The sequence below is a fragment of the Carassius auratus genome, chromosome 4 (assembly GCF_003368295.1).
Source record: "Carassius auratus strain Wakin chromosome 4, ASM336829v1, whole genome shotgun sequence".
Taxonomy (NCBI): domain Eukaryota; kingdom Metazoa; phylum Chordata; class Actinopteri; order Cypriniformes; family Cyprinidae; genus Carassius; species Carassius auratus.
Genome location: NC_039246.1, coordinates 7,762,250 through 7,789,941, shown reverse-complemented (window position 1 = coordinate 7,789,941; position 27,692 = coordinate 7,762,250). Strand labels below are relative to the sequence as shown.

General features: G+C 36.2%; 1 protein-coding gene across 1 annotated transcript in view; it reads right to left on the bottom strand.

Moving 5' to 3' along the window:
* Nucleotides 1-27,692, bottom strand: part of LOC113057826 (copine-8) — a 104,951-nt gene that overhangs the window by 9,655 nt on the left and 67,604 nt on the right. The window contains exons 9-16 of the mRNA XM_026225364.1: nucleotides 25,118-25,222; nucleotides 22,546-22,587; nucleotides 21,723-21,798; nucleotides 19,826-19,879; nucleotides 19,123-19,184; nucleotides 6,153-6,199; nucleotides 5,206-5,387; nucleotides 4,118-4,245 (exon numbers count right to left, since the gene is read on the bottom strand). Coding sequence (XP_026081149.1) covers nucleotides 4,118-4,245; nucleotides 5,206-5,387; nucleotides 6,153-6,199; nucleotides 19,123-19,184; nucleotides 19,826-19,879; nucleotides 21,723-21,798; nucleotides 22,546-22,587; nucleotides 25,118-25,222 — 696 coding nt within the window. The remainder of the gene's footprint in view (nucleotides 1-4,117; nucleotides 4,246-5,205; nucleotides 5,388-6,152; nucleotides 6,200-19,122; nucleotides 19,185-19,825; nucleotides 19,880-21,722; nucleotides 21,799-22,545; nucleotides 22,588-25,117; nucleotides 25,223-27,692) is intronic.

The following is a 27,692-nucleotide window of genomic DNA, read 5'->3' as shown; positions in this document are numbered from 1 at the left end:
TCGTAGCTTCGCTGCTTTCTGAATCAAATAGCTTTTCAGTAGCGAAGCTCTTTTTTTACCAAGTAGTGCGGTAGCTTCCACACAAGCTAAATTTTTGCAAGCATTTCTGAAGCTCAAACTCAAATCGGGAAATACAACTGCTAAGTATCGCTGATCCTGGATCAGTAGTGACGCGACGGTGCTACTTCATCTTGTTCGTGCTTATGGTGGATAGCAACCAACCATCTTTATGATGAATTACCGCCACCTTCTGCTCCGGATGGTACCACTCCTTGGCCAGTCACGCAAAAAATTATTTGATGAAATGATGGCATAGGATGAGGTAGGAGAACAGTTAATCCCGAGGAGTGAGTCGCCGTGGCCGTACCTCGACAAGTACATGACACTGACCGAGATAACAGAGAGAAAATATGTTTTCAGATGCTGCTTGTAAAAATTATCAGGGTCCAGCCTGGCCATTTTTTTTGTACTGTTTGGAGGTCTTGCATTTTGTTCTGCAAAGGCCTACAGTATATTAAGCATGCCCATGTAACAGGTGCATACACTTACTTGTGCGCACATTGATAATTACATGTCTTTAGATTGTTTTTGTTGCCAAATTGATAAGGAACAAAAAAAAAACTATTAAACTAAACAATTACAAACAATCTGTTTGACTGACAGTTTTGAGCACTGAGATAGCATCGACTTGTAATAAAACGTGTTCAACATAAACATTTAATTTTAAAAGTAACTTAGATGTAGCAAGCTACTGCTGATGTAGCTTAGTTTGCTACATTTCCCAGGGGGGTAGCTTCAGTGTAGTGAAGCTTCATTTACTGTAGAGTAACTGGTAGCTTAGCTCACTACATTTTCCAAGAAGCTTGCCCAACACTGCACTCCATAAGTTGATAATGTATAGATGCCACTAGACATCACTACTGGAACTACACTTTATACATATTTCTATGAACTTATGGATTTTAATGTGATCTTGTTAAATATTCTTTTTTATAAAAAAGATTCTCAGGGTCTCACAGCCCCACAAGCTGTTAAAAGTGTCCTCAACATATTTTATTCTGACCTCTAACAGTGTAAAATAGTAAGTATAGTATCTTTAAACATGTACAAAGCTTTTGTTTACATTCTGATTTTGCAGTATTTAACTGTTTTAGTGTTACTATGGCTCAAGTGGTAGAGCATTGCGATAGCAGCGCAAGTTGCGGGTTCGTTTCCCCGGGAACACATGATAGGTAAAAACTGGTAGCCTGAATGCACTGTGAGTCGCTTTGGATGCATAAATGCATACATTTAATTTCTAAAAGTCGTTTACTCCACTCCTCTGTTCAGTTTTTGCTCATCTGTACAGTGCACATTTTTTGATTTCCAAATTCTTTTGGAATTATTTTTGAATACAGCCCTATTTCAATTCCTTAAAATTTACTCTTTTTATTGTTATTTAAATTGGCAAGAACCACATGAGCTTGTATTTATTAGGAACAACTTTGATTTAGTGCAGTTTTCCAACTGGATTCTGGTAGGAAAGTATATTAAAAAAACTATATTACAAAGAATAAAAATATAAAAACTGTAAAAAGTGATCAACTGCAATTGTTACCTTAAAGATATTTTGTAACCCAATTTAACCTGATTGAAATTAACATTGTTGGTACAACAACACATTTAATCTGATTCAGTAATTTAAATTAAACCAGTTAATTTACATGTTACCATTTTTAGGCTTCATTTTTTCTGTGCTGATTAAATGAAGTAAATCAAATGTTGAATTAAATCAAATTAATTACTGTCTGAATTTCTGAATAAACGAAATATATTATATACAGAATATATTCCCATACACAGTAAAATTAGTTTTAATATACGAAAATACAGTTTATCAGCCTTTACAATATATATCAGTAACGCTCTTAAAGGTGATTATCATTTTGGGGGGTCAAAAGTAAAAAAAAAAAAAAAAAAAAAAGAAAAAACGGATTTATGGCCTCATACATGGAAATGCCTAAGGGGTACTATAAACATTTAGTGTGGGTATTACAGAGATCAAATTTTCAGGCCATTGTGTCACATTTATGATGGCCATTTAATGTTTTTCCTCACATCACTTGACTGATGATACAGACCTGGGATGATCTTATTTGGGGCAGCATGTGATCAAATCTCAGCCTCTGCAAGTCTAGCTCCACGGCTCATTTAAAGTGATTTAAAGGTCATTTCACTAGTTCACGCTTACATATAATTAGCTGAGGTATGGTATGCGTATTTGGCGTGCTGTCCGGGGAAGGGCTCCGAGCTCGGGAATTGCCCGAAGCTAGAGTACCCCCCCTTCCCCGTATATTGTAAAGTGAACTTGAAGTGAGGAGATGGGGTGGAGGAGGGATGCTGATAAACCGTCAATGGATAGAGGTAAGTCAGCGATATTTATACTGTGGGATTGATTACTTGATTGTGGTCCACCTGTGATGATTAGGCTAAGTATCTGACGCGCTCCTCCCGAATCTTCATAGATAATTACATGTATTGTGCCTCTAAGAGCATTTTGGATTTGATTATCTCTGTAACTGTCACACATTTTGTTTGGATGTTGCCCCTAGGTGATAATGGACAGCTTGACTTTCACTGACAGGAAAAGATGACATATATAAGCAAAATAGTCGTAGAACCAATGTATTTAATGTATTTATTTTAAGGTCCAATTCTTCCCATTAACAAACCATTATATGACTTTTGCCTCAGTAAACTACTAATTTGAGGGATGTTGAATGTGTTCATGGAGAATAAATGCTTTATAAGTACTAATAAACAGCCAATATGTTATTAATATGCATAATAATATGCAACTAATTAATAGTAAGAATCTATCTATATACTAAAATGTTACCAACTATTTTAGAGAGTAAAGTAATAAGAAAAAGTACACAACTTATTCATTTAGATTACTTGAATTATCTAAACTATTGGACTATGAAAAAAACCCTGCAATGCTGAGCAACAATGTGATTGTAAAGACTTATTTATTGTTTACGCTCAATTATCTGACCTATACTCAAGCCTGATTTTGTACCGTTGTGTTATGAAAAAAGTAGGGCCGGGACTTTAACGCGTTAATTGAGATTAATTAATTACACAAAAAATAACGCGTTAACTAAGATTAATTAATTACAGAAAAAAAAATCCCGCATTTTTAATAACTTATTTTTGCACCGCGGAACGTTTCTCACTGTATGAGTTTCGGCGGGACCGATTATACTGAAGCACCAACTAGCGTTCGCACATCACCGCAGCACATCGAGACTCAAGTATCACCTCAACGCAAAACAGCGTGGACTTTACACTTTATGTTGAACTATGTACTGTATTATTTTGTTGGTGCAACTGGCAGTTTATGTTAAACTCTTTATTGTTTTGGCCAAGGTTATTGAGAGTTGGACTTAGTATGTTATGGCCTCTTAAGCAACAGAGAGATGTTTTCTAATAGTCAGGGTTTCCAATGTTCTGAATGTAATTGACAGTATTGTGTATTACTTAAAAAAACACTTTACAGAAGGTTCCAGCACCTATAAGCTTCCTGAATTTCTGAAATGTACTATTTCTAAATTATTTCTAAATATGCTATTGCTACACTTCATGGAAAAAATTGCACTGGTCTGCTAGACTTGGTTGAACAAAAATAAACAATATTTTGTTGCTTAAGCTTATTCAGTCATTATTCAATGGTATACTATAAATCCATGTGAAAAAAAATTACTTCTCACTGTTCTCAGGTCAAATATTTATATGCGATTAATTTCGATTAATTAATTACAAAGCCTCTAATTAATTAGATTAATTTTTTTAATCGAGTCCCGGCCCTAGAAATAAGTAGTCTTAAAAGATGCATTGCTTTCTTACCATTGCCATTTACCATCGTTTCTTTCAGGAATACAGCTAAGCAAGTTAGTAAACACTCCAGCATTCCACAAATAATACTCATTTAAGAATTTAGACTTCATGACGATTTTAAGTAATGAGGTTTGTTACCATAATAGTAATACATGAATGCATGTAGAAAAAAGCACTACATACTTACGTATGGACGTATGCACATTATGTCTTTGTTTATCAAATTCTTGGAACGTACCTGGCTACATGGTTAATGACAGGTGAGAAATTGGTGGGACCGTAGAGCTGAACAGATTTGAGACTCTGGTAATATGCCTCCATGACTCCATCAATGCCATTGCAATATGGATTCTGAGGGTTTCCGTTCTGCAGGAACAAAGAAAGAAATCAACTACTCAAACAGACAGGGTCTCGTGGTTCGACATCTGGTGGAAATGTGATAACGCAATGGAAAGTCCACATTTTAGAGACAGAAATAGAAAAAAAGTTCCACTTTTAGGGTTGCCACGGTGTTGTGTGGTTGCTATGAAGTGTTTTTTTGTTGGTGGGATGTTTTGGGTGGTTGCCAGGACATTGCTATGTGGTTGTTATTAGGATTTTTTATTTTTATTTTTTTTGCTCTGCTATGCAAATGTTGTGGGTGGATACTAGGGTGGTATGTGATGTTATGTAATTGCTAAGGTATTCTGTTTTTTATGCATTAAATTGCAGTTGCTAGGGTGGGTGCTAAGTGGTTAATTTTAACCCAAGTCAAACATACCCATCCCCTAGTCTCTACAATATTCTGGGTCTCTAGACCCAGCTCAGGTTCCTCTTTCACCGAAAGTCTACAGATGCTTTTTTTTGCCAGTTTCCTCAATCACAAGATGAAAATTTGTAATGTTTTAAACACAAAAGCATTCAAGTTCACTCTCTCTAAAACACGAACACCAGGCAACATCCAGCTCATGTCATTCCAATTAGTTTCTTTCAATATAAGAATAGGGAATAATTGTATGGACAAATGGTATGGACTCAGGAAAAAACTAATGGTATGGACTCAGGAAAAAACTAATGGTATGGACTCAGGAAAAAACTAATGGTATGGACTCAGGAAAAAACTAATGGTATGGACTCATATTTCCAAAGCGTTCTCTAGAGAATGTAGAAATCTGAAGTGCCCATCTCTAAAAACCCTTTCTGAAATTGAAAGCTTTGTGTATTTTGCTGTCCAGCGGCGACACAAGCAAATATAACACTCATAAAAAGATATCCAAGACTTGTGTCCTCACAAACTGGATATCCTGTGTCTGTCTCTGCAGGACAGGTGTTTTAGGAACTGCTTACCAGGGCAAACTCATGGGATATTCTCCCATCAGGAGGCAGCTTGGCTCCAAAACCCAGAGCAGGGAACATCTTGTCGCTGTCATAGTCCTGTATGATGTCCCCCACGGCTTTGAGTGCCATGGCGTAGGTGTTGAGCTGATAGGGATTCATGTAATGGAGGGAAGTGGGTTGCGCTGGGTTGCCTGGGAACCATATGAAAGAAAATGTGTACTTTTAGAGCAACTTAACCATTTGACAGGGAGAGTATACTAATTTAATTGTCAACCACGATTACAGTAGAAACTGTACATATTCACAGCTACACTACTGAATAGCATAATACATTATAACTCACAATAGCATTATGTGACACCTTAAATATGGTCTTGTTTTATGATGTATTTCAATGCCTTATACGTATATTCTAACAGTATAACTATGTATACTATTTATACAGTGTAACAATGTTCACAGTAATTTACAACCAATGACATATACTCAAATTCATTATGAAACTGTTCAATGGTTTGAATAGTTCAGTGCTTATTGATAGTAAGGTAGTTGTTGTTGTATTTATGTATGTTAGGTATGGGGTAGTTATCTAGAATACAGAAGTATATAGAAGCGTATTAATATGAAATTGTAAGTTCCCCTCTCTTTACCCTTTGTGTACTCTGAGAGGTTGATATTATGAATCTAGAAGAAAAAAAAATGATGAAAGCTAGTGATGTATAAAAATAGATTTGCCAGGATGGCCCTGTAATTGAGTTGGTTTTGTGGTATTCCCTTTGAATCTGCAAATGAATGTAAAAGGCAGGCATCTCCGTATAATCACACAGATCAGAGCTCTTTCTCGCATTAAACCTCACTGATTATAACAGAGGACAGCTATTACTAGCCCTTTTCTCATGCCTCATCTGCATACATTTCATTTATTCCATCAGCCTTCTGATAGAGATGGCACTCACCGTTAGAAGCTGTGAAATCAATCGCCACTGTGAAATTAATCTGAGTCCTGCACAACAAAGAGACAGAGAAAGGTAATGGTTATTCCAGTCATACTTCAATCTTGGGCACATTAAGATGCTCCTGGTGCAATAAAAGCACATTATTAAAAAGTGAACAAGGTAATAAAAGAAAAGCTACTTTTAAGGAGAGTATAAGGAAAGGGATAAATCGAATGTAAGAGCAGAAGCTACAATAAAAATAACACAAAAAGCTGATGCAGAAGACATTTGATTATATATGCTTGTGTTGTATATGTTTTGTGCTTAGAGCATTGTGCTGTTAGCTTAGCAACAAGCTAACATTACAAGGTAGCAGCCTATGTATGCAGTAAACTGCAAGTTAGTTCACAAGACTGTAAAACATATTATGGTGCTTTCAAGGTTTTTAAAGGCATCAGTAAGGAATGGTGGATATTGATGTATGTTTGTTTTTCGCTTATTTGTTCTTTTAACATTGGACCAGGAGAATACATTGAGCTGGGATGGGTGTTTGTTTGCTGGGACACTAAGCCAAGCTAACTAATGCCATAAGTACAGATCTGTCTCCTCTTACTAGACTACTCCCATTACCAAGCTTACAGCTGCAGTCACACACACACACACACACACACACACACACACACACACACATCCCCAAACCAAACATACACACTAAACATGTTTGTGCACAAATGTGTATAGTCTAATTTCCTGATAATTAAGCATTCCAGCATGTCTAAAATTAACCAAAAATTACATTATTTCCATAACCCACAACAAGAAATGATCATGTAACCATCAAGCACCCAGGCTGGAACTAGTTTTGCTATAGTATAGTATAGTATAGTATAGTATAGTAGTTTCCAAAACAGATATGACCGAACAGAAATTAGATTTAATACAGTGCTAAATTCACATAGTTGAAGAAACACCAAATGGCTCTTGAGAAGAACATTGTTAGCATAATGCCATGCTAACATCAAATCCCAATTAGAATCAACCTATACTGAGTACTATGCATAATGAGTTTCATTTGTGTTTCTCCATTGACTGGTCTTTATAATATAACAATATAGATCACATGAAAGAAAATAGTATGAAGAATTTTTCACCATTCATTTTCCCCATACAACAAAAACAATAATAGGTAATACTATAATAAGAAAAGCAATAATAATGGGGTCGAAAACAATAATAGGCAAAATCAGCTATCAAATCAGTCAATCATGACGGGGCATAATTGGTTAGGATGCTGCCTTAAAATGTAGCTGTTAATGAAGACATTGGAAAGTGATATCCTGGTGATTTCACAGATAAGAAGGAGCATGAGACAGCTGAGTAAAGATATCCTACCATTACTCATTCAATTGAGACTGAACCAGCCATACCATCTGTTAGTATAATGCCTACAGCTCTAAGAAAACATGTTTGTGATACACCACACACAGATTGTTTCATACAAGGCATGCTATTTGTTGCATAACATTTTCATATTCATAAACGATTCCTGTTTTTCATGGGATTTTGGTTGGCTTAATTCTCCATTCATTCGTTCATTCATTCCGCAATTCATCTTCAAAAAAGAATGTTAATGTCTCTGATAAACCCTCAAAAGTCCACTAGTACAAATCCAAACAACCATATTAATGTCCATGACTCAGCTTATGAATATATATTAGAGAAATGAGAATGAAAGCATCACTACCATCTTCAAGTGCAGTGTATAGGTTCATCTTTGTTTTGTTGTGGTTGTTTTTTTATCTAGCGATACTCTTATCACCCCAGAACCTCTGGATGTAAATCAAAACACACACTTCAGATACCAACAGAGCAAAGGAAACAACTGAATGGAAAAACACACATTTCTCTGAATATTTTAAATCATAGATCATGCTATCGTGTCACAGACTCTACCATACAGTAGACTTGCCTAAATTTTTGCTAAACTTGCCCATTTTTATTTTTTTAATTGCAATGTTTAAGGCTAGTTATCCAAGCCAGTTGAGGCTAGTCAACCAATACCATTTATAACTAAGAGTTAAAAGAAGTAGACAGGCAAGTAACACAGGAACTTACCCATCTCTAGCTTTTCAATCGTTGTTAGTTAAGCAACTTGAAATTTTAGCAACTCCTGGATGCTTCTTTTCTAGGCATGCTATCAAAAGGCCAACAAAGGCCTCAAGCATGCATAGCTTCTAATTCCCTGAATATACTGTAAATATATATATATATATTTTGTTTATGTCCCAAGTATGATAATGTTTTTATGTGTAATGTTTGTGGCTTGTTATCCAAGCCAGTTGAGGCTAGTCAACCAATATCATATATAACGAAGGGTTGAAATAAGTAGAATTCTGTTGGAAACACTGGACAAATGTGTACAGCTTCACAAAAGCTCATTCAGGCCACTGGTACCACTGCAGGCCAGTATCTTGATTAATTCTGGCAGGAACGGACAGCTAGTGAGGGCACTTGAGCAGAGGTGAACATGACAGTATTTCCAAAGGTTCCTCACAACTGAACAGCTACGTTCTTGGTGCACTTGAGGGGACATCTGACAATAGTCTACTTTTGAAATGACTGTAAATTAAAGGAGCTGAGTGGAAATGGGGTCCAAAAAGGGCCTGATTTTGCTTATGTTATGGTGAATTATTTCAACAGACAGCTGCTGTAATATTGTCCACAAAGGGTCTTCTGTGGTGACTTCTATGGTTTAACACATCTGTGGGTGACAAATTTTGGCTGGAAGGAAAATGAGCCATTTTTTAAGAGCATGAGGTGATGAGTAGTCCTCAAGGTCTATATGACATGGAGACAAAAAAATTACACCTGAATGTGATCAGAAAAGCAGCAAGAAGAAAACACATGCTACTGGGTGATAATGTGGAGATATTTACTGTGTCAACAGAAAAGTAAGAGCACTAACACTGAGCCCTGTGGGACACCAGCTCATTCCTGCTCTTGATCTAGATGTAGTTTAGATCCAACTCTAATCAATCACACCTGAGGATTGTGGGGTTCATTAAAAATTACAGACAGGTGTGTTAAAGCAGGGTTCTGAATAATTATAGATCTCACCGAGCAGGATTAAAAAGCCCTTGGTAAAGAGGGCAAATTAAATGAAGCCCGTGTGATAGGCTTTTAATGTTTGATTGATATGTATTCATTACTAGTTAAACATTTACAAAATGAACTGTCTTAATTGCTGTAATACAAATTCTCTTGGGACTCCTGCCTAAGGATTGAGCCCCAAAGGTTCTCAACAGAGTGCTCCAAAATCAAACATCAAAACCTACCAAAAAGACCTGGCAAAACAGTTCTGCAAATGTTTCTGTTTTCTCTCAAGTAGACACCAGGCTTACTTACACATAAACTCATTTTTCATTCTGCTGTAACCCCCTGGGATTTCCTGTCCCAATTTTTTTCATGAAGCGAGCTAAAAAACAATCTGTAGCTATGTGAATGGTACCTGGGTATAGCAGAATTCATAGCAGAATCAAAAGTCCAAAGAGAGAAAAACATTCAACAGAAGGTTAAAGGGGAAAGGATCACAGCCATGCACTACATGTATTCTGTTCAATAGGGGATGACTAAGAGCTATGTGGCTTACTGTGGTACCTGCAATCTTAGTGTTTATAATGGGGGCAGTTTCTTTGAATGCAGGTGTGAAACTCAATGTCTGAGAAAATGAAAGTTGGAAGGTGAGGGATGCCTTTGCCACAGATGGGACTCCGATGTTCAGAGAATATCCACAATAATATCAGGTTTCATTATTTAACTAAATCCCAGACATCTGCTTCTATGTAGGTAAAGAATGGTACTGGTGTGAGATCAGCCACTTCATATACTGTAGTGCATATTTAAAATATATCCATGATATACACATGCAGTCACGGTACAGAGAAAGAGTAGCTTGCTCTTTTCATATCTACAACTCAGTACATTATATAAAAACTATTTTCTGTCACTCACTAAATCCATTTTTTATTTTTTGATAGGTCCAGAAAACTTTGTCAGAGGTATGCATTATGAATTACTGGCCTGATCATGCCAGGAAAAAAACCCCACAAATATTCTTATTGTTGAGTCCTGACAGAGATGGATTAAAGTTGACGAAAGCCATCACGTTTGGACAGCTTTCCATTGGTGTGATAGAATGATTAATAAAAGTTGACTTTTTGTTCTTTTCCCAAGGTCTCTGGAAAGCTGATGAGGTGCTCTGTATGCATGAGCCGGTGGCTGGAGAAATGTCTTGTGACATGATCATGGGAGACGACAGATGTTGTTGACTGGAGGTGAGGGGACACTGTCCATATGGAGACAAGGGACTTCAGGGGATGAAGCAATTTAGTCAATACTGCATTTCTTTAGTGCAATATACATTCTACAAGCCACCTATGCAAGTCCACTTACATGCATCCACTTTAACATTTTACCATCCTCTCTCTAATGCTGGGTACACACCAATTTTTTTTTTTTTACATCTTTAAAGTTTTTCAAAGTGTGATAGACCAGAAACATTAGGATTAAACATCCTAGATTTAGTGTGTGGGGTGTCATGATGTGACAAAGGCAACACACCACACAAAAACAGCAAAATCTCGCGAGACTTCAGAATAAGCATTCCGGATGATATGCAGGAAGAAATTGCAATGATAGTGTTTGGAAATTTTTTCACAGAAAATTCACAAAAAAAAAAAGAAAAAAGAAAAGGGTTTGGGTGAAGTTTTGGAGACAGCAGGGACATAGAGGTAAGCAATGGTCACAAAATCACACAGATATGTTTTTTTTTTTTTTGTAATTGTTCTCAATTCTCTTTTGGAAAAGAGATCTTATTCTCTTTGAAATTTCCTTATTAAATAAACTTTAAATAATTGTTATCAGATCTTACATCACTCTTTAAGAACGTGATCATTCGCTTTGTGATTGGATATGGTTTCGATTCACGTGATAATCTCCAGAGTGTCCGTGCGTTTGTCCTCGTGGTTCCCCCCACACATCAGGATTTCTGATATTAAACATGTTGAATATCTACGATTCGTGATCGGGCCGGCTCCGACGTTCTTCCGATCCGGTTCGGACACTCTTAACACTCCTCACACCAAGGGGAAATATGATAAAATAATCTGTTGGGCCATCAAGATTAATCTGGACAGAGCTAGGATTGTCCAAAGGGTACGTACTGTACCATGGTATAACAGTAATACTCACTCTCTCAAGAAAGTAACTCGTAGTCTTGAACGCAAATGGAGAAAAACTAACTTAGAAGTTTTTAGAATTGCATGGAAAAACAGTATGTCCAGCTATAGACAGGCTCTAAAAACTGCTAGGGCAGAGCATATACACAAACTCATTGAAAATAACCAAAACAATCCAAGGTTTTTATTTAACACAGTGGCTAAGTTAACAAATTACCAGATGCCACCTGATTCAAATATTCCACCAACGTTAAATAGTAATGACTTTATGAATTTCTTCACTGATAAAATAGATAACATTAGAAATACAATAGCGAATGTAGATTCTACAGCATCTAACCCTTCAGTTTCATCCATCGCACCCAAACATAAACTGCAGTGCTTTACAACCATAGGACAGGAGGAGCTAAATAAACTTATCACTGTATCTAAACCAACAACATGTTTATTAGATCCTGTACCCACTAAATTACTGAAAGAGCTGTTACCTGTAGCCGAAGAACCGCTTCTCAATATCATAAACTCGTCGTTATCTTTAGGACACGTCCCAAAACCATTCAAGCTGGCGGTTATCAAGCCTCTTATTAAGAAACCAAAACTAGATCCTAGTGTACTGGCAAATTATAGGCCTATTTCAAATCTTCCATTTATGTCTAAAATTTTAGAAAAAGTTGTGTCTGCTCAATTGAGCACCTTCCTGCATAAAAATGATCTGTATGAAGAATTTCAGTCAGGTTTTAGGCCCCACCATAGCACAGAAACTGCACTTGTTAAAATTACAAATGACCTGCTCCTTGCGTCAGACCAAGGCTGCATCTCATTTCTAGTCTTACTTGATCTTAGTGCTGCGTTCGACACCATAGATCATGACATACTCATAGATCGATTACAAAACTATACAGGTATTCAAGGGCAGGCTCTAAGATGGTTTAGATCCTACCTGTCCGATCGCTACCATTTTGTTTACTTAAATGGGGAGTCATCTCATTTATCATCAGTAAAATATGGAGTGCCACAAGGATCCGTCCTAGGTCCCCTTCTATTTTCAATATACATGTTGCCCCTTGGTAATATTATTAGAAAATACGGAATTAGCTTCCACTGTTATGCTGATGATACTCAGCTTTATATCTCAACGAGACCAGATGAAACTTCCCAATTATCTAAGCTAACAGATTGTGTTAAAAATGTAAAAGATTGGATGACAAAGAATTTTCTCCAATTAAATTCGGATAAGACGGAGATATTAATTATTGGACCAAAAAACACTACACAGAATCTTGTAGATTACAATCTGCAACTAGACGGATGTACTGTAACTTCCTCTACAGTCAGAAATCTGGGTGTTATATTAGACAGCAATTTGTCTTTTGAAAATCATATTTCCAATGTTACAAAAATTGCATTCTTCCATCTTAGAAACATTGCCAAGCTACGAAACATGTTATCTGTTTCTGATGCAGAAAAGCTAGTTCATGCATTCATGACCTCTAGACTGGACTATTGTAATGCACTTCTAGGTGGTTGTCCTGCTTCTTCAATAAACAAGCTACAGGTCGTCCAAAATGCAGCAGCGAGAGTCCTTACGAGGTCAAGAAAATATGATCATATTACCCCAATTTTACAGTCTCTGCACTGGCTACCTATTAAGTTCCGCATCAGTTACAAATTATCATTACTTACCTATAAGGCCCTAAATGGTTTAGCTCCAGCGTACCTAACTAGCCTTCTACCACGTTACAACCCATCACACACCCTAAGGTCACAAAACGCTGGACTTTTGGTAGTTCCTAGGATAGCAAAGTCCACTAAAGGAGGTAGAGCCTTCTCACATTTGGCTCCCAAACTCTGGAATAGCCTTCCTGATAATGTTCGGGGTTCAGACACACTCTCTTTGTTTAAATCTAGATTAAAAACACATCTCTTTCGCCAAGCATTCGAATAATGTATCTTTTTAATTGTGAGTGTAGTTGCATCTGATCAAAGGTGCATTTTTATTCATTAGCTTGGGTTAAACTAATTTTACTTTGTTGGATCAGCAGCTATGCTAATGATGTCTGTATTTTGTTTCTATGTTTTGCCACGGGATTCACATCCCGTGGTAACTAGGATTTACACAAGCTCCAGTCTGGATCCAGAACACCTGAGAAGAGATGATGCTGACCCTCAGAGGACCTCAGATGATGCTAACCCTGAATGAACAAACAGAACTAACAATTATTCCTAAATGTGTGACTTAATCATATAATAACTTAATTAATAATATTGATAGTTCATCGTCTAGCTGACTACGTCTTGTATTATTATTATTTTTTAGTTTTTCTAAAATCCTGTCAAATGTGCACAAACTACTAGCTACTACTAAATATTGTAGAAACATAATTTTCTGTAAAGTTGCTTTGTAACGATTTGTTTTGTAAAAAGCGCTATACAAATAAACTTGAATTGAATTGAATTGAAAGGGGGCAAATCAGACCAAAATCAGCCTTATTATCTTTTGGTGTGTACCCAGCATAATTTTTTTTTTTGCTACTATAGCTTTAAGACTTCTATAAGGCTTATCAATCTGCGCTTAACCCTGGGTTATCATCATTCTAAACACTTTTTAACCCTGGTTAAAGGTACATTTCAGATGTTTTTTTTTTTTATACATGGGGTTATGAAACCCTATTTTTGGATTTCTGGTGTTAACCCCACATTGCAGTGCAAAGCTTGTACAGTGTTAAATGATGTGTTAGAATCTTATAACCAGATGCTTAGCAACAGACTCAGCACAGCAACAGTGCATGTTGTATAAACAGTCATTTCTGCATTTGAGGGTGATGGAAAATGCATCAATTGAAGTCAAGAAGAATCTTTCCTTTATAGTCTCCTGATTCTCCAATTTCTAAATAAATAATAATAAAAAAAACTTTATAGTTCAGTTGCAAATATACAATAAAAAGAAGCTGACACCATACGTATGCAAATAATAACATTAACCTAGGGTTTAGGAATGAGCAGTGTGAAATGTCAACTATGTAGTGTGACATCACAACTATGACTTAAACCAACTTCTGGGCAGAAAATAAGCCAATAATTTAAAAACAATTTAACTATTTTATATTCAAATGTTTTAACCCATTTGACAACCCTACACTGAACTTTTAAGGTCAGCATCAAATCTAAATTGACTCTAGTTTCTTATACACAGTTCTGGTCTGTATACACAGTACTGTGAGCAGTATATGATCTAAAAATTATTATAGAATAAATGTGTATGTTACCTTGGCCAAATATGATCTTATTCAACTACTGTCACTTAGGCCCTTGATCCTTTGGATAACAGCTCAGCTGCTTAGACAATTACTTCAGCAAACTCACATTTGGCTCCATTTTCATATAGAATGCCCACTTTTTCACGATTCAGTTAATTCTAAATGCTCTCAAAATAGGCTGTCCTTCTCTTTTCTTTTCATTCACATCTTATATTCTGTTTAGGTTAGTCTTATTTTGTTGCAAATAAGAGCTAATTAGCTGTTAAGCTAAAAGACAGAACACTGATGACAGTAACACTGAATCCGTTCTGCCAACTGAAATCCCAATAGATCACGACAGATTAAAGCAAATAAGGGCAGAGTTAACATGCAACAGCATAACATTGTTAATGAATCATGAAACTCTGGATCTTCTCCCTATGATGTATAAAGACAGCTGTTAGCGTGGCTCAATCCAGGGTGCAAAATCATCCACCAAATACAAAAACATGGCTGACAACAGCTGTCCTTTGAGATAACTCTACACGCAAAGCTGTAATTTGTGACTGCAGATGCTTGCAGAGTTCTTCTCCTTGAGGGCTCCCTAATACCAATTAACTGATTGGATTGTTCTTCATCACAATGGTTGTCTCTCTGGAGCGCTGTGCTCTTCATCTCCTACAGCTAATGAGGTGCACTCCACACTAGTGTCAATCACTACTCAGGGACGCCACAGAAAGGCAGATGACAGAGATGGTGATGATAGAGATAAGAGGAGAAAAGATTGAAAAGATAAGGAGAGAAACACTAGCTGTTTATCACAGTAAAGCATTTAGCAACAGCAAGTCAAAATGCGTCAATTACATTTTATATATAACATTTTTATATATATAAAACTTTTCTCTGAAACAAGTCTCTGAAACAAGAAAATCCGGTTTGTACTTTGGCATTGATGTTCCCCTAGCGTCAATGCCATGACACAGCGAAGTTCCATTTCAAAGGAATGTCTCAGGTTATGTATGTAACCCAGTTCCCTGAGAAAGGAACAAGATGCTGTGTCTCATTGCCACACCAAGGCTATGTCTGTGCGCCTCCTTCTGGCAATTAGAATTTGATGGGGAGCATTTCAGGCTTCTGTTTTTAGCCTTGGCCACAAACTACATTGCGTCACCATGTCATTACCTTCTGCCAATCACATTGGCAAGTATATACATGTGCTTCAGACACCGGCTCACACAAAAGCATTCCAATAACTTCAACACCATTGTACAGCTTCTTGTTCCCTTCTCACATGTGTAACCTGAGCTGTTTTTTCAATCATTTTGGAAAGTATGACATTTTTTTATTATTATTGTTAACAATAACTTTGGTACCCAACTACATCTTCTCTAACTATACTTAAATCTTGCTCTTGAGCAGGTATCTGCCAACATTTGCTCCAAACTGTTAAGCGTGCTCACGGTTAGTTGGAGTATTGTGCTTTGGGCTACAGCACAAAAACTGTCATGTGGAATTACACTAACAGTGTTTCATACTGCAACAGGTGCAGAGAAGCTTTTATCACGGCAGAGGAAAAATGTGCATAAATAGGGAAACTGAAAATGTGGCTGGCATTACGTAATGTGAGAGAGTTCTCGACAAAATCCATTTGCAGCCCTACACAACTTTCCACTTTAGCCATTCACACAATGACATGCACGGAAAAACAGCTGCCATTACTGCCAAGAAACATTGCTTTGGAAATGTCTCCTGAAAAATAACACAAAAAATAGTGCACTTACTTTATGTGCATTTGCATGTGCACGTAATTCTATTTACTCTACATGCTTAAAGGAATAGTTCAGCCAAAAATGATAATTATGTTATGGTTTATTCTTACATGTTGTTTTTGTTCATTAAATGCAAAATTCGATATTTTAAAGAATCTTCAAACAGCTATGACCATGACTGAAAAGCTTTAGAAGGAACATAAAACAATCATAAAAGTAGCTCATAAACCAAGTTTCATAATGCCAAACAATAGTGTTTTTTACTTGATGGCTTTACCATCAGTCATTACATTGAACCTTTTCTTGACATAGAAATGACAAAACCACATAAAACAGGTGGTTTAATACAAAAAGTACAAGTGCATATCAATAAATTAGAATGCTGTGGAAAAGTTTATTTATTTATTTCAGTAATTCAACTCAAATTGTCAAACTCGTGTATTAAATAAATTCAATGCACACTGACTGAAGTATAGTTTAAGTCTTTGTTTCTTTTAATTTGGAAGATTTTGGCTCACATTTAACAAAACCCCACCAATTCACTACTCAACCACTTCTCAACAAATTAGATTCTCCATGGGGTACAGGTCTGGTGAGTTTGCTGGCCAGTCAAGAACACCAACACCATGGTCATTTAACCAACTTTTGGTGCTTTTGACAGTGTGGGCAGGTGCCAAATCCTGCTGGAAAATGAAATCATCATCTTCAAAAAGCTGGTCAGCAGAAAGAAGCATGAAGTGGTCCAAAATTTTTTGGTAAAGGGAACAGTGACTTTGGTTTTCAAAAAACACAATGTACCAACACCAGCAGATGACATTGCACCCCAAATCATCACAGACTGTGGAAACTTGACACTGGACTTCAAGCAACTTGGGCTATGAGCTTCTCCACCCTTCCTCCAGACTCTAGGACCTTGGTTTCCAAATGAAATACAAAACTTTCTCTCATCTGAAAAGAGGATTTTGGACCACTGAGCAACAGTCCAGTTCTACTTCTCCTTAGCCCAGGTAAATCGCCTCTGGCATTGTCTGTGGTTCAGGAATGGCTTAACAAGAGGAATACGTCAAAATTTAGCCAAATTACTTGACACATCTGTATGCCTTGACCCCAGCCTCAGTCCATTCCTTGTGAAGTTTACTCAAATTCTTGAATCTATTTTTTCTTGACAATCCTCATAAGGATGCGGTTCTCTTGGTTGGTTGTGCATCTTTTCTTCCACACTTGTTCTTCCACTCAACTCTCTGTTAACATGCTTAGATACAGCACTCTGTGAACAGCCAGCCTCTTGGCAATGAATGTTTGTGGCTTAACCTCTTTGTGAAGGATGTAAATGATTGTCTTTTGGACAACTGACAGATCAGCAGTCTTCCACATGATTGTGTAGCCTAGTGAACCAAACTGAGAGACCACTTTGAAGGCTCAGGAAACCTTTGCAGGTGTTTTGAGTTTAATAGCTGATTTGCATGTCACCATATTCTTATTTGTTGAGATGTGAATTGGTGGGTTTTTGTTAAATGTGAGCCAAAATCATCACAGTTAAAAGAACCAAAGACTTAAACTACTTCAGTCTGTGTGCATTGAATTTATTTAATACAGGAGTTTCCCAATTTGAGGAAACAAGCTAAGACAGCAAGCTTGCGACTGTGTTTTTATGCCACATTCACTTTTGTTCATACTATCAGCTAGGTTTAAGTGTAGTGCAGATGGTACATTGTTTTAAAACGTCACAGAGCATTAGACTTATAGCATCACTCAACAGACATATCACACTTAGAGTGACACCTACTAAATCAATGTCACATACAGCAAACTGTATGTATGTTCATCTGTTCCGGTGAAAAAAAAATGAACCCTTTTAGCGCCACCTAGTGGACATTCCACACAGAATTAGTCACAAAACGTAAATTGCAGTATGTATTTCACATCTTGCAAAAAAGTTCCCAAATCATCATAAGACCAGGTTGAGATTTTCCTTCCTATTTAAATGTTTGTTTTTTTTTTGACACTCTTATACATCAATTAACCCATCATTGAAATTATATCATATACTGATTATTATTATTAACTTTCTAATTGGATTTTATCAATAAATGATGAGCTGGACATTCCAGTACTGTTACAGGAAGTGTGAGAGACACATGTAGACTAAACCCTCCAGGAGTGGACAAATTCAGCTCGAGCTCACTGACCTTTCACCAAAACATCTCAGACTAAAAGAAGGAGCAGCCATTAAAATAGACGTCTGGTGGTGTGGTGTCAGAGCAGAGGTGACCACAGTCTTCCTCTTGCCATAATAATGAAAAGCATAGCTCAAAGTAGGTGTGCAATCTACCATGCATACTGTAGATGCACACTGTCTACCCTTGCATTTAATCGCACACACATAGCAAACACCTGTGCCAAGATTAGCAACCCAGCCTCATCTATCATCTGCCATTAATGGACTTTATCACTCATGGTGTCTGACTTGTTCATATGTGGTCAGTCATCTGTACTGCCAGTATAATTACCCATAAGCACTCAAAAGAGACTTTAAGAACCTATCGAGACCTGCCGTTGAGGATGCAGCCTGGGTTCGGGGTGGTTTGGGATCACAGACAAATACAGCTGTCATTGTCACCACTGGTAATGTGAGAATTTAAATGCACCAAGTCACTTTGCTATCCACAGGCATTTGTTGTCTGTTGGCGTTTCCACCTCAGATGCTGATTGTAAAGAAAGAACAATGTTTGCAAATGAGCTTACTTACCCGCCTTTGATGAAGTCCAGGAAGGTGACTTCAGTATCAACGAGAAACGATAGCAATGTCACCTGGAAACATGAAGCCAGAAAATCCCATGAGGATTCTGTGTGCTGTCATGTCACTATATCAACGATTCACGCAATCTTCTAACTGATTTTGATTTATATAAGGAAGGACTGCCCCAGGCATACATGAAATTTTTTTTAAAAGGTGTTGGGGAAGCTACAAGCTAACCAAAATGCAAAAACAGTGCTTATATTAAATGTATTCTACCACTGGAATGGTAAGTAACTGTATTATATCATACTATGCTATACATTTTGTTCCAATTTTTATAAATGACAAGTCGACAGTAGCACAAGTCAACAAGGCAATTACTAGCTTTTTTTTTACTAGCCAATTGTAATCAGCTCAATGCACACTCTTTCATTAAACTAAACATATTTTCATTTTATCTTATGTTACATTTTACAACCTGACTGTTATTTGTCTTCAATATCCATGATAATCATTTTTTTCTTTTTACTTATATTAGTTAGGCATTATTGATTTCATGAAAGAAAATTCATAAACAATACATGTAATAATACACACTATTTTGGCCAGAAGCGATGTTGCTTTTAGTTCCTCTCCAACACTACAGCAAACTAAATCAATAAAAACAAAAGCATACACTAGCAAGAATGTAGCATGAGAAATGTATTCTTACAGTTCCAGAGTTGAGATATTTTTTCTTTTTGCCTTTCTTCTTAGGGTTTATGACCTGTGCAGAGAAAATTAGTGATTATAATCATTTATGGGATAATGGAATTTGTATGAGACTGAATAAATGCAACATAATTGATATGCATACACTGTACGACATTACACAACACCTCTTCTACACCCTAGAGTTAAATTCGGGCTGGGTAGAAATTGCCTTTTTTAATGCTTTGACATTCGCCTCTAAATTCATTCTTATTTCCCTATAGCCTTTTTTAATACTGTGTAACAAACAACTGCTAGAAATGTAATAAGAATTAAGCAAAAACTAAGCAAATAAATTGCTCGACGCTTTCTACCAATGCAATTAAAAAATACAAATAAATAAATAAAGTACTGTATTTGGTCCAGTTACTTTTTTAGGTTTGAATCAATACATTTGAATTGCATTGATTCCTTCACTTTATTAATTTTTTTAAGTTGCACTCTTAGTCCTCCATATTACTACACCACTTGATAAACCTTGTCGCCTTATCTTATTAGTAGAACCATTACATGAAATTGGAACCAGAATCGTTAAATTCATTGCTCCATTCAAATCCCTACTGACACGTAAATGAGTTTCCCCATGTGTGCTTGCAAGAACAAATGAAAGACGAAGAGAGAGAGTGAGAGAGAAAACTAGAGAAATGTGTTGGGAGAAAGAGAGAGGTTAGAAAAATATGTTTGACAATTATGAGACCAAAAACAACAATAGACTGTTATTACAGTGAGGATTATTCACATATGGAAAAGCGTGAGCCACATATATAAAAATATAAAATAAGATCTCTGTTCCTCCCACTCACTAATGCTAAATGTGTTATGAACAAATGCGAAGCCTGGGGGATGGGATCATCTGCCAACATCTTTTTAGATCTATGACTCTAAATCCTCGCGTTGTTGAGTGTTCCTCTTAAATGACAGTGTGAAATTACTCACCCTAATTGAGAAAACAAGGTTTTCAGTTTTTATATCACCCTTCATCAAAAGTTGTTTAATATTCTCAAAGGAAAAAAGTCGAAATACCTCTGCTATTTTGTTATATACAGTAGATTTGGCTAGATTTCACTTTTTAACTTCAATGTCATAAATGTCAATATAAATAATAAAGATTCTGACTAAAGGTACTCAAAGCTTCCTCCCCAGTCCAAAAAACATAAATAAGCTGCAAAAACTCGTTCAAATTTTGGGACATTTACTTTTTAAGTAAAATGTTAAATGAAGTCTGAACCTTTATTTTCATGTATGTGTGTAGCACCTACTGCTCTGCATATACTTCTGAAGTTCGCAATAAACATTTGATTTATTTATTCGTCTATCCTAAATCATAATTTCAGGCTGAAATTAAGTTGCAAAATACAGTTTGGATTGTTTTACGCATTTAAATGAAGCATTACCAGTTTGTAACTAAATTTGAGTAAGTGTAACAATGCCCTATACGATGATGTTTACATCGAGACATTAACGATAAAGCAGCAAAAACAGCTAATAAAAGTACATGCTGTGGGTCTATGAATGAATTCATTTACATCTATTTCCATTCTTAAATACTGGTCAAAAATCCTGCTCTGAATAACAATACTTTTAACTTCCAATACACTTATTGTGGAACTCTACTTAATCTACAATTTATGTTTAATGTCAAAATCAATTGTGATGATAAATGTCAAAATCTATTGGAATAATTCAGATATACTGTACATGTTTCAAAAGTGGTCAAAAGTGGCAGCCTACTTGTAACACCACTAATGAAGACTGTAAGCTACAGCATATTTTGTTATACTGTGAACACTTTTTCTGAAAATGTACCATGTTAATGAGCTCTGTGAAACAAATGAATAAAACGAATGAAATATGATTACCTCATACACGTTAAACTGTGACTGGCCTCTTGACAGTTCTCTGTAGCTTGTGCTGAATTCTCCAATGAAGTCATGACTGTTAAAACACACACATATACGCAGATTCGTCAGCATGGAAAACATTACATTTGTTTCAATATAAGCTTATTTGGCTCGGATAAATGTTGTTCTGATATTTCAACAGTGCTCAGCCTTTTAGCATGCTATGAAATAAAACAATTAATTATCTTAGATCAAAGCACAGAATCCCTTAAAATCATAATGATAATGTGATAGACTGATCAGGGTAGCACTTTATTTTACAGTCCTGTTCCTCATGTATATACTATGTACTTATTATAGTAATTACAATAACTATGTAATAACTAGGTACTAACCCTGAACCTACCCCTAAACCTAACCCTACCCCATGTAGTTACCTTGTGTTACCAGAACTTTCTTAGATAAATACACTGTAGGTACACTATAAGTACATGTTAGTACACGTACTGTAAAATAAAGTGCAACCCTGATCAGGCTTTGATTTGGGTTCCAAAAACATACAAAAGTGCTTACAAAGAGGTAAAAGCTGAACTGTCTGGTTAAGATAATGTTGTGTTTGGATGGCTGTGTTAAATGTTTCGAGAACAAGTGCATTGCATTGGAGAAAAGTGTCAAATCGATTGAGAAAAAGTATAAATGCTGGACAATTTGAGCATTATAGCATTTTTTACTGTGTTCACATGGGAACACTTTCGCTATCTGAACTGAACATTACATTACAGATTAAGGAATGTGTCAGATGTGTATATTGAGCTTCATGTGACTGTTTATAGCTCATTACCTGCCATCCCGATCCCAGTCATACACTTCAACCTTGATCGTTCTGTAAGAAAGAGAGATAGAGAAGCAGAATTATAAAATTTGCCCTTTGTGTGAATTTCTTTAAAAATGAATTAGAACACAGCTCCACGCACCTTGTATTTTGAGAATGATAGTTGACCGTTTTCTGTCCATTCTGACAGTTTTTTTTTTCTATAGGAATTAAATTATTTACATTTTTGCCCCTTTTAATGTCTGCTAGATTCAATTGTAATTCTGGTTACTAGTGACGAGTAACAGTAGACCTCTCCTTAATATGCCACATGATTTAATGTATCATTGTCATGTGTTTTTGTATTATTTTATTATGTATCATTTACGTATAATTAATTCCACAGCACAAACACGGCATGCACTGAACAACAGTTATATTGATGCATGCATTAGAAACGATTTATAACGAACTGTTCTAAAGTAATATGGTTTATTAGCCTAAAGCTGTGTTCATGTCATGTTGGAATTACCATATTCATGAGATGACAACGCTGAAATACCACCGAGCTGCTCATGTCGTTGGACTTAGAAATGAATTGTTTCCATGGTAATAATCATCACACCAAAAAAGAATGTGTGTACGGCTTTACTGTTGATGACATAAAAGCATTTAAACTGCTGCACTAATTAACCTCTTTGTTCTTTTCTTCCAAACTTTGAAGAACAAAGAAAGAACAACAGGTGTCAAGGGCTTTAATACAAATCGGAAAGTAGAAAGTTGAAACTTTCATAAAATTCAGTTTCCTCTTATTATTTTGTTTTGTTTTGTTTTGTAATAATGATAATAATAATAATAATAATGATGATTAGAGTCACTTTGATAATTAGAATATGATGCATAAGTGGAGGCTATTTATGGTTGACATTCTCAAAGTAGCTATTTGGCATGTAATATGGAATTCAAATTATGTTTGTGTGTATTCTTTAGAACATCAGATTTTCAAAGTCAGAACTACAGTACCCGGGAATTACTGTATAACTACAATCTCTCGAAAATCAGTTTACCCATGGCACTTTCTTTTCAGGGAGGCAAATGAAAAATATTTCGCATACTAGGTGTTAGAGGGCCGGATTAGTGCGTTTTGACAGAAAATAATTACAACTCCTGCTGTCTGCCCGTGGCGTGACAAGCGAGTGGCGAGTCTACACAGTTCAAACAGAACAGCTCTGTCAATTACACAGAGCTTAAACGCAACACATGCTAACAACAACCCAATCCCCACAGCATCCCTTAGCACCCATTCTCAGTGTAATCATCAGCGAGACACTCCGTGCTTCTTTATTAGAGCGTGTGCGCTGGCTTATCTCGCATCCCAGACTCCTCCGAATGCCCAGCGCTCTTCCTATCCGTCTCTCTCTTTCGTTTCCCGCGTGTTCAATCAGAGATAAAGCCAAGGCATTGTGTGGGAGAGTGCGTTATGGTTCCGATCGATGCTCATCAGTGAGGGCCGCTACCGCGAGGAAGCTTCCCGCTTTATCGCCACACAGCAAGAGCCCTGTCTGAGCTACTCATGATGGAGGCTTCTGGGAAACCATGTGGTGGCTGGAATTCTATTCTATGTTGTCTCATGTCTCTTAATATTGTTTTGAACTGTAATTTAATCCTTTCTTTTCAAACATAATAAGCAGGTAGTACTTTAAGTAAACCATTTATAGATATTGTTTTCTATCTTTACATCTTTTTGACCATGTACAGTAGATCCCTATACTATGTGTTATATGCAGTGGTTGTGCACATATTCTGATGCTTTGCAAATGCAAATGCAAACAAAACAACAACAACAAATTAAAATGGAATAAATGATGTATGCAAAGATGTTTATTTAGATGACAATGGTATTTTGGGGGCTTGAAAAAGTGAAACTTTTGACAACAGGCTTTAAAAATTTTTTTTTTTTGAAAATGATGCCGTAATATTTTTCTACACTAGAAGGTGGGTAGTAGCGCGAATGAAAAATATAAATTTGACCCATCACGTCACCACCACTGCGACAGCGCTTTTCCTCAGCTTGATTTGAAAATTCAAGAATGAAGAACGCAACTTAAACCGTGGACGATATCCTTTTCCTGCACATTAACCTTAAGGGAAATTAAATGCATAGGTTGTGAGCGACAGGCTCAGGTTGTATTAATAGGTCTATTTGTGTATAGTTTAAGGTTCCATAGCTTATTTAGGTGCCGATGGTAGGCTACTTGAATTGCGCAAAACAAAGCGCACTTTCGTTTCATTAGCTCATTAATGACACTGTTGTGATGTTGAGAGAGGTGCGAGATAAAAAATAAAGCACTTTAATTGGAATGATTTTAGCATGTGTGATTTACAACTGCTGTTTACATGCAACCAAGTAACCTCAATATTTAAGATATAATTGATGTGTGAAATGTGTGAACATTTCAACTTAACCATAGTTTAAATATGGTTCAAATGTGAAGAGATCAAACTCAAAGTACTTTATTGCAACAAAATATTGTTTCCCCACAACCAATTAAAACACACACCAATTTCTAACAAACCTATCCCAGTACAAAACACTCCATACCTGTCAAAATCGCCGTTGCAAAGAGCTCTGACGGAGATTTTAAAGGCTTGCCACACAGGGTTCAGCGTGTTCTTCACCACCTCTGTCTTATGGCAAATAGTAAATCTGTAAGATAACAGGATAAAAGTTGAAAAAAAAAAAAAATGAGTCGTCATCAAATAAACGTGTTTCAAATCAAACATTAGCACATGTAATTATTTACATAAAATGTTTAAATTGAAAATGATTTGACATTGTCCACTTATGTGAAATTGGAATTGATTCATTCCTTTCAGTCTGATTCTAAAAGCTTATCAGAATATTTAGAAATGACAAGATTGGCTTTTTTTCTCTGTTTTAGAGAAAAAGCTATAACATTGCATTTGTTTATCAGTGAATGACTGATAATGACCCTCTTACCGAGCAAAAGTCATTTCTCACAAGTAAAGCCATTCTCTGAAGTCATTCCAATCTATAGTGGAATTGAATCATAATCAGAGCCAAACAAATGAAACCCCAACATTCAAAGAATGCTAATATGAATACTAGCAGGAGATTTCATCTCGGTGTAAAAAATATTGTATGCAAATAGTCTGACGAAAGTTGTTTTATTTTTTTCTTGTATTATTACAGATTTGCATTGAGTTTGCAATAACAGTGTGTTTTGATTCAGTCAGTTTATAAAATCTGTTGTTTGTAGTGTGAGTGAGAAAAATATTGCATAAATTTACATTGCATACATTTATACGAGTTATCTGTTAGTTCAGTTATAAGAAATTAATGAAAGTGTAATATTTAAACAAGTCTGTTTGCTTGTTTTTTTTTTTTTTTGTACCAATGTGTTTTTAAAATGATGTGCTAAAATGTTTGAATTGATTGACAACTGCAGTTTAAAGACAATTCAAATAACTTGTAAAATGTAAGTTGATTTGGTTTTGTGTTTTAACACACACACACACACACACACACACACACACACTAAAGCTGAATATCTGTGTTTCAGTGTTTGCCTAAGCTGAAATCACACTTTATTTGGCAGACTTCACTGTGGAGCTGCACAGAAATAATTTCTGTAAAAATATTGAAAACTGTCCAAAAAGTGATTATTGTTGGAAATTTGTATTGGTTTTATTGCTAAGCATCAACAGGACTGTTTCGGAAATGGAGCAAATATTTGACATATTTGATTTGACTTTCTGACGCTGGACCTTGAGCTATACCCCTCTCAAATCACCACAGGATTTACTTTAAAAAACAGATTCTGTTCTCTAAAGGACAAAGACATTAATGGATTGCTCAGTTATGGGCTCAGTACACAGCTCAATATTGGCCTTTTTACTATTTGCGCTCTTACACAAACACCGTTTACCTCATGTCCTCATGGTTCAGAGGGTGAAGGCTCTTCTTAAAGTGTGGATTTGTATAAGTTTTAGTGTTGAGGAAATAAATTATCTTAAAAATATTGTGCCACTGAGGTGGTCTCAGGTCGGAACAAATATATGCCAAAGTAATGATCCATCTTTTGCCTTTTAGTATTCAAACAGCAACAACAGCTTTTTATAAAATAAATAAATAATAATAATAATAATAATAAAAAGGTTTTGGGAATAGTAAGCACACTGTACTCCCAATTAATGACTTTTTTTTCAACTGCTTACACTCATTTTCAAAACTTTGCTTTTTTTCCCTAAAACTTTACACACAAATCCAATTACACACAAGATATGGAAAATGAAGCACTGCATTCAAAATATCACAAACACATCTCAAAAGCAAACATTTGCAAACACCTTTTCCATAATATTAATTCTTGTTTGATACATAATAAGCCCCTTTCACACTGCACGTTGGACCCGGAAAATAGCCGGAACATTGCCGGATTGCCTTCTGTGTGAACACAAACACATCCCGGGATTGATTCCGGGATTGATTCTGGGATTGATTCTGGGATTGATCCCAGGTTGGGGACCAAGTAACATTGCCGGGTTCAGTCTCGGGAACGAGCTCTGTGAGAACAAAAGAGAACTAATGCCGCAAAGGGCGTGTAGTAGTGATGACGCACGTTATCATGCGACTCTTTTAACCAGGTGTTTTGAAGGCAGATCAATGTTCGTGACGAAAATATATGTTCAAACTGTAATAAAGCAGAGATCAGTTAGCTCCTCACTATCCACACTGACGCTGACATAATTTGCCAGTTTAAGTAAAAGTTGATGTGCCTAGCGTTTTCGACTCGTACATTATACGTCACATCCTGATGTCACATGTCATTACGGGCCATCATGTGTTGTATGTGAACGTACGCACAGTTTCCGGGAAATCACTGGCAGTGAGAATGAACCAAAATCTAATGATCAGGGAACAATTGCCGGATCACATTACCCATGTATTACCTAGAATCTCAGTGTGAAAGGGGCTATAGAGAATTGTGTGTTGTGTTTTGCAGAAAGTGTTGTATAAAATAGAAATTGTCAAAGGCTGAGAATTAGAGTGTGGTTTTGCAGATTTGGTGCGTGGTTCTGGGGTTTGAGTGTCAGAAATTGAGCAACAAGTAAAGATTTTGTGTGTAAGCTGTTAAAAAACTAAGACAACATTA